This window comes from Rhinolophus hipposideros (genome assembly GCF_964194185.1).
Source record: "Rhinolophus hipposideros genome assembly, chromosome: 6".
Lineage (NCBI taxonomy): Eukaryota > Metazoa > Chordata > Mammalia > Chiroptera > Rhinolophidae > Rhinolophus > Rhinolophus hipposideros.
In genome coordinates this window covers 169,985-187,390 of record NC_138052.1, presented here as the reverse complement: position 1 = coordinate 187,390, position 17,406 = coordinate 169,985, and the positions used below count along the sequence as shown (strand labels likewise).

Here is a 17,406-nt window from a genome sequence, read left to right as displayed (position 1 = left end):
TTACATCAGTAGCCAATTGGCTAACCAGTTACAGCTGATGGCCAACCAATCACAGTTGATGGTCATTCACTACCCGAGCCAGCACCTACCCATGCCAGGCCAAGAGCCTGGAAACCGCCCTCTGTGACTGTCCCCACAGTGGTATAGGAGGCATTAAGGTGAAATTACAGAGATTTTGTGAGAATGTGTGATTCTGTGAATTAACCATGTCTTAATTCACATCGTGACCCACTCAGTGCGTGCCGTTAGATACTGGGGGTACTAGGAAATAACTTATAAGGAATATTAGTGTTGTGAACCTGTGGACAAACGAAAACTTATTTATACTGCTTGTTATTCCAGTTCTATCAGTATCTTTTCTAGTGCATATAAATTTTTCTTTTCTAAAGAACTGTTATTTTATAAACTTCTAGTTTTCCAGAATTGAAACAACCAGGAAATTTAAGCTGGGATTGGTTGGATTTGTCAGTTGGGCTGCTGTTTATTTAATAAAGTGTCATGTGTGTATGTGTCAATGTGTATGTTACGTTGGGGAGAGAGGCAGGGGTGTGCAGGCAAAGTAGGTGGGTTTTCTCAGGTTGTTCCTGTTTAGCTGGGAGGAGGAAAATCTTTTTATGGACTATTTTCATGTTCCACTGTGTAAAGTCAGGAAGATAATTCACTTCTTTCAAACTTAGGTTCTATTTAGTGCGTTTTTAAACTCAAATTTTAGTTTCCTTTCCAGAAAGGATTTATATTAACATACAACTGATTTATCAATAATAAGCCAGAGGGAAATCAATTTCATGAATGAGGCTAAAGTGAATTCCATCGAGCAGGAAAACATTGTGTGGTTTATTTAGTAATTGACTCTTAGTTCTCATTTTAAAATTTGTAATATGTGAGTGACCTTAGAACAAACAAGGGATCACATCAGAACCATAGGCAGTAGTCCAAGCTATCGCTCCAGGCATTCCTCCAGAATGTTCAGATTTCACGATAGCCGACTGAAGAAGAGCAAAATCATATATAGTAATATTTTGTTACTGGGATCTAAACAAGTGTCTTTTCTCCTAAGAGCAACACAGTATCTCAGAGAAGTTAACATCCCCATTATAAATAAGTATGTAGTAAAAGTAAATATTCAGGTTTTCCCTTCAAATGAAATATTGGCAGAACAATCCCTGTCATTGCTTTGAAATGCTTTTTAGTACTTAAAATATAATTTAAAAGAATATTAAAGATAGGAACAAAATGTACCAATATAGTTCATAATTGACAGGATAATGAAGATAATTTAGTTAAGTAGATCAGGCTTGTTCTATGATACCAAACAGTTAATACTTTTTTTTTAATTAGAAAATTTTCTTCATAGAGGAAAAGGTCTGGTTAGCTGGTAAGTTGTAATAATATAAAATTAACTACACACAGAAATTGGGAATATAATTTCAAGTACAGAGTGAGTAGATGTAAGAAGAGTGTATGATGAAATTCATATTAGTTCTATTTCATACAGCGAGTCCTCACTTAATGTCGACAGGTGCAAAACAACTTAAAATGAAACCAGTTTTACCATAGACTAATTGATATAAACAAGAGTAAGTTTCTATGACATCAGGACCTGCTGTATTTGTGTCTGACAGCCTTTCATAAAACAAGGAATCTTTTTCATAAAGAAATCTGCAGAGAATGAATGCACACCATGTCAGCTAGGGTGTGTGTTTCAGATGAAGTTTTCATCCTGTGATACTTATTAAACAATATTTTCAAATGTTGCTCTTTGCTGTGCTCCTGTTAATTGCTGATATGTGTGTGTGTGTGTGGGGGGGGGGGTCCTTGTCTTTGAGGCATTTTTACTAAAGAGGACCCAAAACTACCGTGTTTCCCTGAAAATAAGGCCTAGCCGGACAGTCAGCTCTAATGCGTCTTTTGGAGCAAAAGTTAATATAAGACCCGGTCTTATTTTACATTCTGGTCTTATAGTAAAATAAGATTGGGTCTTATTTATTACTTATTTTACTTAATATAATTTTTGCTCCAAAAGACGCATTAGAACTGATTGTCCAGCTAGGTCTTATTTTCGGGGAAACACAGAACCTAGGCCTTTGCATTTTTTTTTTACTTTTTTTTATTAGTTTCAGGTGTGCAAAACAATGTACTAGTTAGACATTTATACCCCTCACCAAGTGATAACCCCCCTCTCCCAATCGATACCCCTCTGACATCATATATAGCTGTTACAATTCCATTGACTCTATTTCCTATGCTGTACTCCACATCCTGTGACTATACAGTCAGTATTACTTACTTAGCTTCTGCTTCAGGTGTACAGCGCAGTGGTCAGGCATCTATCCTGTCCATGAAGTGGTCTCCCTAATAAGACATGTGCCCATCTGACACCCTACAAAATCTTTGCAACATTATTGATTATATCCCCTAAACTGTCTTTCATATCCCCGTGGCAATATTGTGACTACCAATTTGTGCTTTCTAATCCCCTCACCTTCTCCCTCATCCCCACCGCCCTCCCAAATAGCAACCGTCAGTTTTTCCTCTATATCTCTGAGACTATGTCTGTTTAGTTTGCTCATTTATTCAGTTCTTTCGATTCCACATATAAGTGAGATCATATGGCGTTTGTCTTTCTCCGTCTGACTTATTTCACTTAGCATAATATTCTCTAGGGTCCATCCATATCATTGCAAATGGTAAAGTTTCCTTCTTTATGGCTTCTTTATGGCTGGCTCCATTGTATAAATGTACCACAATTTCTTAATCCAGTCATCTACCGATGGGCATTTCAGTTGTTCCCATGTCTTGGCTATTGTGAATAGTGCTGCAATAAACATAGGGGTGCATATATTTTTTCGAATTAGCGTTTTGGATTTCTCTGGATAGATACCCAAGAGTGGAATTATTGGGTCATAAGGTAGTAACATTTCCAGTTTTTTGATATACTGATTTCCATAGTGACTGCACCAACCTCTCCTCAAACTATTCCAAAAAATCCAGAAGGAGGGAAGATTCCCAAACACATTTTATGAGGCCACTATTATTCGGATCCTAAAACCAGACAAAGACATTACAAAAAAAGAAAACTACAGGCCGATATCCGTAATGAACAGAGATGCAGAAATTCTCAGCAAGATATTAGCAAACCGATTCAGCAATACATTAAAAAGATCATGTACCATGATCAAGTAGGATTCAACCCTGGTTTTGCAGGGGTGGTTCAATATCTGCAAGCAAATCAATTAACGTGATTCACCACATTAACAAAATGAAAAATAAAAACGATATGGTTATATCAGTAGGTGCAGAAAAATCATTTGATAAAATCCAGCATACATTTATGATAACAACTCTTAGCAAAGTGGGAATAGAGGAACCATATCTCAACATAATAAAGCCCATATATGATAAACCCACAGCTAACATCATACTCAATGGGGAAAAGCTAAAACCATTCCCCCTAAGATCAGGAAAAAGGCAAGGTTGCCCACTTTCTCCACTTCTATTCAACATAGTGCTGGAAGTTCTAGCCACAGCAATCAGACAAGAAAAAGAATAAAAGGCATCCAAATTGGAAAGGAGGAAGTAAAATTGTCATTATATGCAGAAAACATGATACTATATATAGAGAACCCCAAAGACTATCAAAAAACTATTAGAACTGATAGATGAATTTAGTAAAGTAGCAGGATACAAAATTAATATTCAGAAATCAGTTGCACTTGTATATACCAGTAATAAAACATCAGAAGGAGAAATTAAAAAAGCAATCCCATTTACAATTGCTTCAAAGACTATAAAATACTTAGGAATAAATTTAACTAAAGAAGTAAAAGACCTGTACTCAGAAAATTAAAAGACACTGAGGAGAGAGGTTAAAGAAGATACAAATATATGGACACACATACCATGCTCATGGATAAGAAGAATTAATATAGTTAAAATGTCCATACTGCCTAAGGCAATATATCATTCAGTGCAATTCCTATCAAACTACCAATGACATTTTTCTCAGAAATAGAACATATAATCCTAAAATTTATATGGAACCATAAAAGACCCCGAATAGCCTCGGCAATCTTGAGAAATAAGAACAAAGTGGGAGGTATCACGATACCTGATATCAAATCATAGGCCTTTGCATTTGAATGGCTTGTGTACTGTGTTAATTGGGACAGGCTAACAAGTGTGGCGTATGAGTTCACTTGTTTTCATTTTGTCCTTTCAATGAAATGGAATGTACTTTGAAGATTATTGACAGAGTCATCTTAAACTAGTAATTCTACATTTAAAAAAATGTATTTTGATTTTGTTAAATAGTATGAATCATGCTTGTTCTCATAGACCTCCCAGGTACTTTTATCCTTTATAATGTCTGATCTGTGAGAGGACTAATGAAAGCAGATTTCCACATTCAGGATTCACCATGGATGGCTGACTCACTTAGCTTATTTGTTTTAGAGTGTAGTGGTCACCAGGGTCAGAGATTTGAGCCCCTCCATTACGTCTGTCACAGATGATCATTGTATCTGGTATGTTGATAAGCACACCTAGTGAGAATGCAAATCAGTGGTTACTACTGAAAAAAAATGAAAGTTTCATCAGTGCAGATGAAAGATTGTACCTTTTATTTTATAGATTATACCTTTTAGTTTTTGTGTGTACTCCTTAATGCAGTTTGGCGGTAAAGATACTATAACTTAAGTTTAGCAATATTATGGAAATACCCTAGAAAATCTTTAAATGTATTTTCCAGAAAAATTTAATGATCAATAACGCAAAAAAGTTCATATTTATTCTGTGATTTTAGTAGTGGTAGGATCAGTAGAACAAAACAATCTAGATACATATATTCATTCAGAATTTCATTATACTGACAAGTCAAAGAGCAAGGTATTTTGAGATTTATAATTCCATAGTAATGGAGATGTTTCTGGAAGGGATAGGTCTGGTGAGATGGCTGCATGATTCCTAATGTCCTTTTTTGTTTAGTTGGTAATTCCATTAACTACTCAAGATGACTTGGACAAAGCTGTGGAACTGCTGGATCGTAGTATTCATATGAAGAGCCTCAAGATATTGCTTGTAATAAATGGAAGTACACAGGTATGAATTGGGATTTTTTCAGTAAGGATTATAGGATTCATACCTGTATGCTTGTAAAAATCAATATATGAAACATAGTTACATTCTATAATCATTGATATTTTCATATGATTAAATGTAAATTTACACATTGTAATTGCTGTAGGTTAATATCCTTGCTTCTCAAAACTGTACATGCAAAATTACAAGTACCATACATATGAAACTAATAAAAACAGATCTTAGGAAGAATTATTCTAAAATTTCAGAGTAGATTTGTTAAGACTCACAAACGGTAAGAACATCTCAGTTGTTTTTGGTAGGCGAGAGGATTCTGTTTCAAGCCTTAAAGAGGAAAAATAGCATTAACCATCCTTTTTCCTTTGTAGGCTGCTAATTTAGAACCATTGCCATCACTAGAAGATTTAGATAACACAGTATTTGGAGCAGAGAGGAAAAAACGGCTTTCTGTAATAGGTAAGAAAGCTAGCGTCTGAATCATGAAATGGGTTTCTTCTCCATCCTTCAACACCTGAACATAACCCTGATAAATAGTAGCCTATCTCTATACTTTGTAATTTATTTTGGTTAATTATGTTTTAGTATCTGTTCCTTAAAAAATTATGTCAAGTTTTACAGGACTAGCAATCTCCAGCTTATTTTTTTCTTTATATACCTACAGTGTATTTTAATGCTTAACAAATTCAAATTACTCAAAGAAATTTTAACTATACAAATAAACTGGAGGGAAAAACTTAAAAGAAGTATTTTAATATATTAAAGTTAATGGATGGACTAAGTTCATAAGCCTTTCGCTAAGTTTTAGTTAATACCAAGAATGCTATCGGAATATGCATTGCTAAAAGTCTCCAGATTGGGCCGGCCCGGTGGCTCACTTGGTTGGAGCGCAGCGCTCCTAATGCTGAGGTCGCCAGTTTGATTCCCACATCGGCCAGTGAGCTGCGCCCTCTACAGCTAAGATTGTGAACAATGGCTCTCCCTGGAGCTGGGCTGCTGTGTGCTATCATGGGCTATCGTGTGCTGCCATGAGTGGCCGGAGGCCATTTTGAGTGGCCGGCAGTCAGCCTGCGAGAGCTGCTGTGAGCGGCTAACCGAGGACAGGTGACCGAATGCCTCAGCCGAGGAGCACAAGGCTCATAATATCAGCATGGGCCAGGGACCTGTGTCCTACACAACTAGACTGAGAAACAATGGCTACTGGATTGCAGGGAGGGGGGAGGGAGGTGGAAGAAGACGGGACAAAAGTATCCAGATTATGCTTTATTATTAATTAGTATTCAGTTTTGTCATTAATAGTATACTGTTATAATTAAGCTTATGGTATAAAGAGAAATGGATCCTGTGTGCTGTTGTTTTAAAGGAGGCCTGTTAGAAGGGTCTGGGCTGGGCAAAGGTGCTCCAAACTCCCCAGTATTGTGTATCTTCTTCCATTTGTGTAAAACATTGATAATGTACATTTTTATATGATAAGAGCATTATATTGCTCAAAAACCACTGGTATAAATGTTTTTAACACATGGGGCAGTGTATGTGGTCATTAAAGATAGCGTGAAAACATACTTGAGTGATGGATTCCCAGGGGGGAGTAGAAAAAGAGGCACAACAGGTAACAGGAAGGAAGGAGGAGAGTGGAGCAGAGTAAGAGATGTGAGTGGGAATCTAAGATGGTAACAAGAGAACTGTTAATAATGAAAGAAAAGATTAAATTAGCCTGTGGACCACCAAAACAGTCTGTTATCTTCTGTTTTGGAAAAACTTCTTCTACGACTTTCCTTCTAAGTGTCAGTCTTACATATGTCCTACTTTTGGTTTTAGAAATACTGAAAATGTGAGCAATGGAGATAACATACAAGTAAAATAAAAATTGGTTGTCTTCATTAGGATATATTTTGATATAATTTAAAAATTGATGAGAGAACATTAGAGATACTTGAATTCCAATTCCAGCTCTCTAACCTGGGATTGTAATTTTGCCCTCATCTTTAAATCATTAGGTTGTTGTAGCAATAAATTGAGAGAATGCTTTTAAAGTACATTTTGCTTTTCAAACTGGAAAACATGACTGTTATTAATTATACACTCTATTCCCTTTCCTTATCACATTATAGTACATACTATCATTTTAAAGTAAAAAGTTGTCAATTCATTTTAGTTACATTAGACACAACAAGCTAAATGCACTAGTTAAATTGACATTTTAAATTTATTTTGAATTAAAATTGTATTGAACGCCTCACTCTTGTTCTACTAATATTCTTGTTGTTTGACTTCACTGCCAGGGTAAGAAGAAACTGGAAATTGTAAAGTATAAAATTACTGGACTTCTATTGCCACCTCTCTAAACTTGAAATGGCTTTGATAGATATGACAATTGTCTTTTTTCCTTATCTACTGACAGTTATTCCTTTTAATTAGTTTTGTAAGAGATAGCGGGAGGAAAAACTTCCTTTGGGATGGGAGTATATGCTAGCATGGAGGTCTTGACCATTCTTAAAAATATGGGTTATCAAGTAAGGAGATGAAGAAATGTTCATAGCCTTTTTCTACCCTATCTCCCTTTAGTAATGAATATGTTGGTTTTCTTTTTTAAAGAAGTCTATACGGAAGGAATAAAACTGTTAGGGACAATGGGAATCATAGTGTTTACAGAGCCTAAAGCAATGCCTGGCTTACAGTTGAATCCTTAACCATTTTAGAGGCAAGTGTAGAAAATAATCTTTTATGCACACTTTTTGGTAATCATTTTATTCTCTTTCTCCCTATCTTATCACTAAGAAATGCTGGCATATACATACAATGACTCCTTTACCTAAGGCAGAAACCTTTTTTGCTTTAAACCTGACCTGAACTTTCAATGCTCACATACCTTCCCTTGATCTTTTTTATAGTTTAATTTCAAAAAATTAGGAGCAAAGGGGGGGAATTGTATTAATAAACATAGCATTATTTCTATAAAACCAGGTAAAGATACAGTGGACTAATGAGAAATTAAGTGATTGATTAGATGATTAGTGGATTATAGACTAATGAGAAATTAAGTGATTGATTATATTAGATGCTCTGATTTTCTAAACTAGGAAGAAATTTAAATTCCAGGAATGTGGCTTGCCACAAAAACCTAATTTTAAGTACCCAAGAATAAAATGCAGGACTCCAAATTGAACACACTTTCAGTATGGACTAAAGGATTAAGCAGCCGTCTTACCTCAGGTTTCCAAGGATCATGAGCGGGAATGGAAAGGACATCATGGCGTCCAGTGTACAGAGCATATGGTCATTGTGAATCATTTCACCATCACTACCCTCGCAAAGAAGGCATTTAGTTGCATGTGTACAGGTGTGGAAACAGGTCATGGAGATTGGATAACTTTCCCCAAGGCACACAGATGATAAATAACTAGAACAGGGATTTAAACTTAGGTCTAACTCTAAAGCCGATATTCTTTCCACTGCATCATGATGCCTTCTGTAAATTACGTTAAAGGGTAACATACCTGGGTACAAGTGACCTCTGGAAATTGAGAAGCAGTGGCATCTATCTAAAAATCTTTATTGTATTATCAACTCTATAATGCAGTTGTCAGCAGTCAGAAGAACATACCACCTAATAAGTGTAAATAAATATTACATTGAGGTTAGTCATTATAGTAAGGTGAGAGTTTAGAAAGTTATAAAAACATTTTAAGCTTTGCAGACACGAATGTTGTGATAAATTTTAATAAAACCTGGGTTTTAGTTGCTAAAATTACTGGTACAGTTGTCCAAAAATTCTGTGGGTATATTTCATTAAAACAAAAATGTGGTCCATGCTGATATTTATAAAATTATGTAATTTCCTCCTTTTAGGTCCCACTAGTAGAGATCGAAGCTCCCCTCCCCCAGGATACATTCCAGATGAATTACACCAGGTTGCCCGGAATGGGTCATTCACCAGTATTAACAGTGAAGGAGAGTTCATTCCAGAGAGCATGGACCAAGTAAGCAAAAGTTGCAGGTGGCTTTTCATGTCATTTAAAGGGATGTTGTCAAGGTCATTGTGGTTTGGCAGGGGTGTGTGTGTGTGTGTGACCTCTTCTCTAACCCCATATCTTACTTCTTAAGTGAACAAAATTGTAAAAAATGTAGGAAAATGCCCACTAATTTTCATGTGCCTGTGTGCATTCATGTATAAAGAAAGCTGGAATGAGACTGACATGTTGCTCATCCATTAATAAATGAATGCGTGTACTTGTAATCCTGGGATTAATTCAGATTTTTAAATTAACATTTGGAAGATACAGTAAAACTACAAATATGTGACTTCGTGAAAGTGAGGTTTATCAACTTTCTAAAACATTTAAAAAAAGTTTTGTAGTATTGAAGTATTTCCATAGAGTTGCTGTTGTTTCCTTAATGTTACATTGGCTGCTTATACTACTGCAGTTAACATTTCCTAATAATGTAGCCGTCACTGTGTCATTACTCTCAATTTGGGTAGGACCTTTGTTCAATTTTCAGTAAGCAGAATTATGTGAAATTATTTAGCTAATAGTCCATAGAGAAAGAATATTTTTGTCTTAAAAAATTTGACGTTGTAGCATACCTACAAGGGACAACTACAGTTTAGACATTTAAACATGAGTAAGTGGGGGGTGACTGCTGTTGGATATGGAGTTTCTGTTTGGGTACTACAAGTATTCTGAGTGTGGTAAGGGTTGCACAACCCTCAATATACTAAAAACCATTGATTTGTACACTTTAAATGTGTGAATTTTACGTTATATGTAGCTTTATTAAGCTACAATTACAGCTCAATAAAGCTGTTTTTAAAACAGTAACTTCTGGTTATATCACATCAAATCATGGCGGAACTCTTATTTTTCCAGATGCTGGACCCATTATCTTTAAGCAGCCCTGAAAATTCTGGCTCAGGAAGTTGTCCATCACTTGATAGTCCTTTGGATGGGTAATATTGATTGTACCTTTTGTTTTTTAATATATGTGGATAAATATGCATATATATACATTTACATATATGTATATATAGTATGTTTAATTATCAACTCTTGTGCTACATTCAGAGGAGTGTAATTGATACTTGCCTATACTTAGTACAAATGAATTCTGTTAACAGTTTGGATAAATCCCTTAACTTCATGGGGCTTAGTATCATTATTAGTTAAAATGGTATCTGAATATAATATTTTGAGTATTTCTGCTTACCAAAATTATGTGTTTGAAGCTAAGTGCAAGCTTAGAATTTATATAAGTTTACTTTTAAAACTGTTGGCAAAACTACTATCAAATTTTGTATTAATATGTTTGGTTTTGGAGATGGTTTGAGTTGTTTCACCTATTGAGGATTATGTTCTCTCTAGCACCCAGTTATAAATAACTTACATGCTTGGCAGTTGTGGCCCAGTGTGTTGGTTGTGATTTAAAATTGAAGTGCTTGTGTTTTGTGAAATAGCTGTTCAGGAATGTAAAGTGGGTCAAGTTGCAACTGAATTGTTATGCGCACGCTTGTCCCTTTCTCCTGGTCTCAGGACAGCGTTCACCTGTAGCACACAGTCAATATATTTATTAGTCTTTATCTGTTTAATGTCCTTTGGGATTGCTCTATGAAAGCAAATTGTGAAAATGGGACTAATATTGTATGGGAACATGCATTGACTTCTCTGTTACCATGTACATGTTGAAACCTTTGTCGTTGCCCATGTCTACTTCAAGATAGACTTTTAAAACATTCAGGAAATTCAGGGAAAGAGTAATGGGAGTGAAATAAATATGTTTGAGTTGGAAATTATCTCCTTTGTATAAATGTGGAAACAGTCTTAGAAAGGTGATTTGCCAAGGTTGCAACAGCTAGTGAAGTGTCAGCTAGGACTGAAACACAGGTATTTCCAAACACCTGTAATTGCAAAGCGTACCATTTTTACCACTGTACTCTACGAGTTAATTTTAAAAGCCAGGCTTTTTGCCTGCATATACCAAATAAATGTTTAAGAAATTTCTCTTTTTTCATTTACATTAACATTTCAGAGTGAATGCCTCTGGGTGTATTTGTGCGTGTGTGTGTGTGTGTGTGTAATGTCTCCATACATACGTACAGATAGATATTGTTATTGTATAAATACTTTTTAATATCATATTTGCATATTTTCTCTTAATTTATTGTGATATTTTCTACTTTTAGAGAAAGCTATCCAAAATCACGAATGCCTAGGGCACAGAGCTACCCAGATAATCATCAGGAATTTTCAGGTTAGACTGTCTACATTCTAAATGTTTTAATGTTTATGTCATTGAATAATGTTTTAGCTGATGGGGAAAGGGGAATTTCTTTTTAAATCAAATAAAAATGTGTAAATGTGTTTTTCATCATTACAGATATTTGACTTTTATTTTAATAACATACAAGTTTCTTATGTGTCTTAATAGGCTATGATAACCCTATCTTTGAGAAATTTGGAAAAGGAGGGACATATCCAAGAAGGTATCATGTTTCATATCGCCATCAAGACTATAATGATGGTAAGTGCTGGCAATTAGACCACAAGAACAGTTTGTGAAAATTCTAGAAAATTATCAATGAAAATAAACATTGCATATTTAAATACCATTAGAAATAAATTTGTTCCTGAATCACTTAGTTTTCTGTCTAAAGTTTTTTAAAGAAATTGGGTCCTAACTAAAACTATACTAACATCTTAGCTTTGTACCAATTTACCTCATAATATTTCTCTTTCCCTTAGGAGACAAGGAGTAATTTATAAATGATATTAATTAGAAAGTTACTCCTGGATGAAATTCATAATATTGTAACCTATAAACCTCCCAATTTTTGTTTTATATTTTAAATCATTATTGGAAATGAGAGTAAAATACGGTTTTTCTCCTTTTTATCCCAAAGTGAGGGAGTTCTATGATTTTATAAATGTATCTGTGTATGTTTTAACATAAGAGATTATGTGAATTTATATTCAGAGCCTGTTTGTTTTTCCCTACTTTTCATTTCTGTTTTCACCTATTTTCTTCCTTGTATTTTCATTATTGACTTCATGACTCATAATTAACAAGGATATTTCCTTGAACTTAAAAAAAATACTATTCTTATGTTTAAAACATACAGTCAAATGATCATTCCTATTTTGGTTTCTTTGCCTAGTCACAGGACAAATTTCTGTTCCTTACGTTACAAATTTTAAATAAATTCAATTACAACATATTAATAAAAGTTTTAACATAATTATATTTTCATGTGTAGGTCGTAAAACTTTTCCAAGAGCTAGAAGGACCCAGGGGACAAGCTTCCGGTCTCCTGTGAGTTTCAGTCCTACTGATCACTCCTTAAGCACTAGTAGTGGAAGCAGTATCTTTACCCCAGAGTATGATGATAGTCGAGTAAGAAGAAAGGGAAGTGACATAGACAATCCTACTTTGACTGTAATGGACATCAGCCCACCCAGCCGCTGTAAGTAATAGAAATTGGTATAGTGAAATATGTAACAGAAACTGCAGAATTTTACAGTATCAAAAGGAATAAATACTAAGCCAGGCAGGCCTCAGTGAGACCAGCTTCTCAAAGGGGTAAAAATGGTATTTTCAAAGGTGGTTGGAATGTCAGGAATAAGCATAGCATTACTGCTGGTTACTTTAGATCGTTCTGTCTTTCACTTTTATCAGGAAAATTGTTACCAATTAGTCATCCATTCGTTCATTTCACATATCCTTGTTGAGTTCCTGCACTGAGATTTCAAATGCAATCTCTAAGATGTAGGAGAATGGTGTGTGGAGAAATAATTGTAGTATAGCATTTAGTCTAGATCTGGAATGTGAGTAGGTTTCACTAGTTAAGGAGGTAACAGGTGCAGGAGGCCATGGCATGTTCTGAAATTGGGTAATAGTTCATTTTGGGCTGAAATGGAAGATATCTTATTTGAAAGAGTGGGAATAGGACTAGAATGGTAACTAAGGCCAGATTGTGAAGTATCATGTCAGCCACGCATGCAGAGACTGGAGCAGTATCTGCACACTCTGACTTCTTCCCTTTGTGCTAGTGTTGTCATATTTTACTTTTACATCTGTGAACTCACAGTACATTGCTGCTGTTTTTGCTTTAGATAGCTATCTTTTAAAGTGATTAAAAATAAGAGAAGAAATGTCTTTTATACGTGTACCTTCAGTTTATCTATTTCTGTAAATCTTTGTATATGTAGATCCAAGATTCTGTCAGGTGTCAAATTCCTTCTGCCTGAATAATTACTTTAACTTTTCTTGTAATACTGCTCTGCTGGTAATAAACTTTTTCAGCTTTTGTTTGTTTGAAAAAGGTCTTTATTTCTCCTTTATTTTTGAAAGTTTTTTTTCTGGGTGTAGAATTTGCGGCATTTTTTTTCTTTCAGCACTTTAAAGCAATTTCTCCATTGTTCTGGCTTGCATACTTTTCGAGAGTATGCTATAATTCTTATCTTTGTTCCTCTCTCTGTAGTTTGATTGTTTCCCCTCTGGCTGCTTTCATGATTTTTTCTTGTTAGAATGCAGTGATGTTCTTTCCAGCTTTCTACATCATAGGCAGACGGGAAACTAATTATATATGTTGCTACAATAAAGATTAGAAATAGGACATTTTAAATCAGTGGCATCTTAGATTGAGTCAAAGATACTATTACATTTGTAACCATGAAAAAAATAATCTCAGTGGAAAAATGAGTTACGGAATTATGAACCTTGTTTGGGTTTAGAATTCTTAGAAAATTGACTGAAGAGAAAAATTTTCAAAGATGATGATCATTATGAACTTTGGATGATCATGATTTTTCCTTATGTCCGAATTTGTGCAGTTAAGGATATCACTAATGCAATAGTCGTTTAGGCCTTAACCATTTTTGTGCCATCTGGCTATTCCATTTTAAGAAAATTTCTTTTTTAGCACCGCGGGCTCCAACCAACTGGAGACTGGGCAAACTGCTTGGTCAGGGAGCCTTTGGCAGGGTCTACCTCTGTTATGATGTGGATACAGGAAGAGAGCTGGCTGTGAAGCAAGTTCAGTTTGATCCCGATAGCCCTGAGACCAGCAAGGTAAGAATCACGGTACACACACAAAAAAGCATTTTTACTAAAATAAATGTAACACACAATAGAATTATTTTTCCTTAATACAAATTATTTGCAAAACAAATAATTAGATATATTTATCTACTTTGTATTGTGGATTTTTCTCTTTTAATACTCAGTTATGCTCCTAATCTGATTTAGTGTTGCGTTAGCATACCATCAAGGACTATTATACATGTTATTGTTTAGAGACTTTAAAATATTTATTCCTTAGGAAGGGAAAATTCCAGAATGAAGTCACCTTGATGATCCATGAAATTTGAGTTTTTTGCTTTTACTAACAGTGCTGTAAAGTCTTCACAGTGAGCTTTGTCTTTCAGGAAGTAAATGCACTTGAGTGTGAAATTCAGTTGTTGAAAAATTTGCTGCATGAACGAATTGTTCAGTATTATGGCTGTTTGAGGGATCCCCAGGAAAAAACACTTTCCATATTTATGGAATACATGCCAGGGGTAAGTTAGTATATCCTTTGAAAATAGACATATTCTATTTGAAGTCTTAGTTGAGGAAAGAAAACCAGTAAAACTTTGATTATAAAATGTTATATCTAGTTAAGGACATTTTGGAAGAGTTTTAAATCACAGCTGGGTAATAGTTTTATTTTTTATCTTCTTCCTCTATCTGTGTATTTTTCAACTAATTTTTTAAAAAATGCTGAAATATAGAAAAGTAGCTTACAGATGTTATAGTAGCCCATACTCAGATTTCTCTGCATGCCTTAAAAATATCCATAATGGTTGGTTTATCCAAACCGGGATCCAGTCAAGGAGCACACATTACATTTAGCTGTTATATCCATTACTCCTCTTTTAATCTAGAGCAGTTTTTATACGACATAGATTTGACAAACAGACCAGGCTAGTTCTGTTGACAGTTTCGTCTCATAGATTTCTCCAGTTGCATTTTCAAGCTGCTGTATAATCTGTTCCTTTATCCCTTTATTTCCTATATACTCCAAGTAAGATCTAAAGTCTAAATTAGATTCAAATTCAACCTTGTTTATTAGAAAGCGTCAGAGATGGTGCTGTGCACTTCACATTGCATCCCATCAGGAGACTCAGAGGGTCTGGCTGTTCCATTGTCGTGATGCTGAGACTGATGCCAGATCAGGGTGCTTCTCATCCTGGTCCCCCCGTTGTAAGCTTTTGTTGTTTCCTGAAGACCAGAAAGTAATATGAGCTATAGCAGTGGCACATAGGACTAGCCAGTTCCTTTTCAGCCAGTCATCTATTGTTTTGAACAATGATTGATAATCGTTACCTAAGTCAATTTCATTAGGAGCTGCAAAATGTGATTTGTAAACTGTCATTCCTTCTATATTATTTTTAGTATTTGTACAGTACATTCTAATACTAATGATTTTCAAGATGGTGGTATATTTACTCATTTAAAAATACATGCATTCCCATAATTTGATAGGCAATATATGTTTGAAAAAAAGTTTGATTTATGGCTCTTTAAGGGAGTAGCTTACTAGAATTGTATATAGAATGTACAAGGTTGAGGTACAAGGTACCTCAAGCTTATGGATAAATAAAACTGAATCAGCATCCAATACGAATGGTCATGGTCGTAACTATCCTCAGTTTCACAAGAGCAACAGTAAACTTTGTTTCTTTTCATCCTGAATTACTAATTGTTTATAGTGACACCACTGTTATTCATCATTGCTACTTATTCATAATTGCTACTTTTTATTTTCAAAGATTCTGTTTGCAGTTTAAATTGATCTTTAAAAATCCCCATTTTTTGGAAAACAAATTGGTGGGATGTATTAAAGGCCATAAAAATATTGAAGCCTTTTGACCTGGTAATCTCATAGAAATTTATTCTATAGAAGAAATCCAAAAGAAGGAAAGAGAAGCATACATTTATTTTAGTATTACCTGTGACGGGAAAAAAGGGAAATTCATTGCCCTCGGTGGAAGTAAATTATGATGGCATTGTCCAAGAGAATATATGTTAAAAATTAAAATTGTAAAGGTTGTGTATCAAAGTTGGAGGAAGTACTTAGAAAAAAAGAGAAAAAGGATATAAAATGCTTTTTAATAATGATTATGATGTTTAAGAAGTATGTATCTGCACAAGGGCAGAAGAAACTTAGAAAATGAAAATGTTATGTTGGGATTGTGATCAATTTTTCTCTTTCATTCAGATTCCCATTACTGTTTATGCATATTTAATACATATTTAAATTAAAATAGAAAATAATTATGAATAAGTGTGACTAGAGACTCAGATTGATGAAAATAAGATTATTTAAAATGGTTAATTGGTTACAACTGATTTATATTACAAATGGGTAATCCTTATGTATTTAGCAATCTAAGAGTAAACCCGGGCTACTCGGAAAGAGATGTTAGATCATGTTTCTCATTAGCTACACTTGGTTTTGTAAAGGCAGCTATGTTTTCAAAGGATTGTCATTCCTTAAATTTGAAAAGCATGTTACCAGATTAATAATAGTTTATTGATCTAAATGAATTGTACATATGGCAAGCCTGTGGCATATGTGGACTGGGCATACATGTTCCTAGATTTTCTTGAATCTCCTAGTTTGTGAATGATATTATGTAATTTCTCTTATTAAATTTAGTGTGATGGACCCCTTTATGCCTTAGATTCAAGCTTTGCCAAAATTGTCATTTCTATTCTTCAGTTTTCCCAAGTGTAGCATTCCATACCTTAGTTTATCTAGAAGTACTTTCAGACTAGAACCATCACTTTCTTTTTCTTTTATTTTCAGTGCCCGAACTAGCAGTTGATTTCTCTATTACTTTTACACACACACACACACACACACACACACACACACACTTAGCTGGCACAGTGCTTCCCAACACATTCCAGTTGTTCACGCTGACAAAGATAACATTTTATGGTACACAGAGGGGAACAGACTGTACTGTTGGATCTGTTAGAACCATAGGCCACTGGTCCAGCTCCCTGAAGGCTTAGAAGATCCATCAGTCCATCACTCATTTGCAGCCTGCAAGTATTTGGGGCTTATTGGTTGGAGAGCTCAGTTCTGGCTATGTTATTTTGTGTATTACTACAAGGAGAGGAACAATAAGTAGACTGAGCAAACAAGCCACATCGACTAATAGATGTGGGTGATTGGCTGCTGGGTTCCCTCACTGCTGAAGGCTTTCCACATGTGTTTGCAAGTTTGGGTCAGCAGGATTGCATCTTGCTGTCCCTTCAGGGATGTCT

General features: G+C 34.9%; 1 protein-coding gene across 3 annotated transcripts in view; it reads left to right on the top strand.

Moving 5' to 3' along the window:
* Positions 1-17,406, top strand: part of MAP3K2 (mitogen-activated protein kinase kinase kinase 2) — a 115,815-nt gene that overhangs the window by 79,317 nt on the left and 19,092 nt on the right. For all 3 annotated transcript variants that reach the window (XM_081052735.1, XM_081052736.1, XM_081052737.1), the window contains 9 exons: positions 4,984-5,097; positions 5,466-5,553; positions 8,944-9,074; positions 9,963-10,042; positions 11,273-11,340; positions 11,518-11,610; positions 12,344-12,550; positions 14,009-14,157; positions 14,514-14,645. In XM_081052735.1, coding sequence (XP_080908861.1) covers positions 4,984-5,097; positions 5,466-5,553; positions 8,944-9,074; positions 9,963-10,042; positions 11,273-11,340; positions 11,518-11,610; positions 12,344-12,550; positions 14,009-14,157; positions 14,514-14,645 — 1,062 coding nt within the window. The remainder of the gene's footprint in view (positions 1-4,983; positions 5,098-5,465; positions 5,554-8,943; positions 9,075-9,962; positions 10,043-11,272; positions 11,341-11,517; positions 11,611-12,343; positions 12,551-14,008; positions 14,158-14,513; positions 14,646-17,406) is intronic.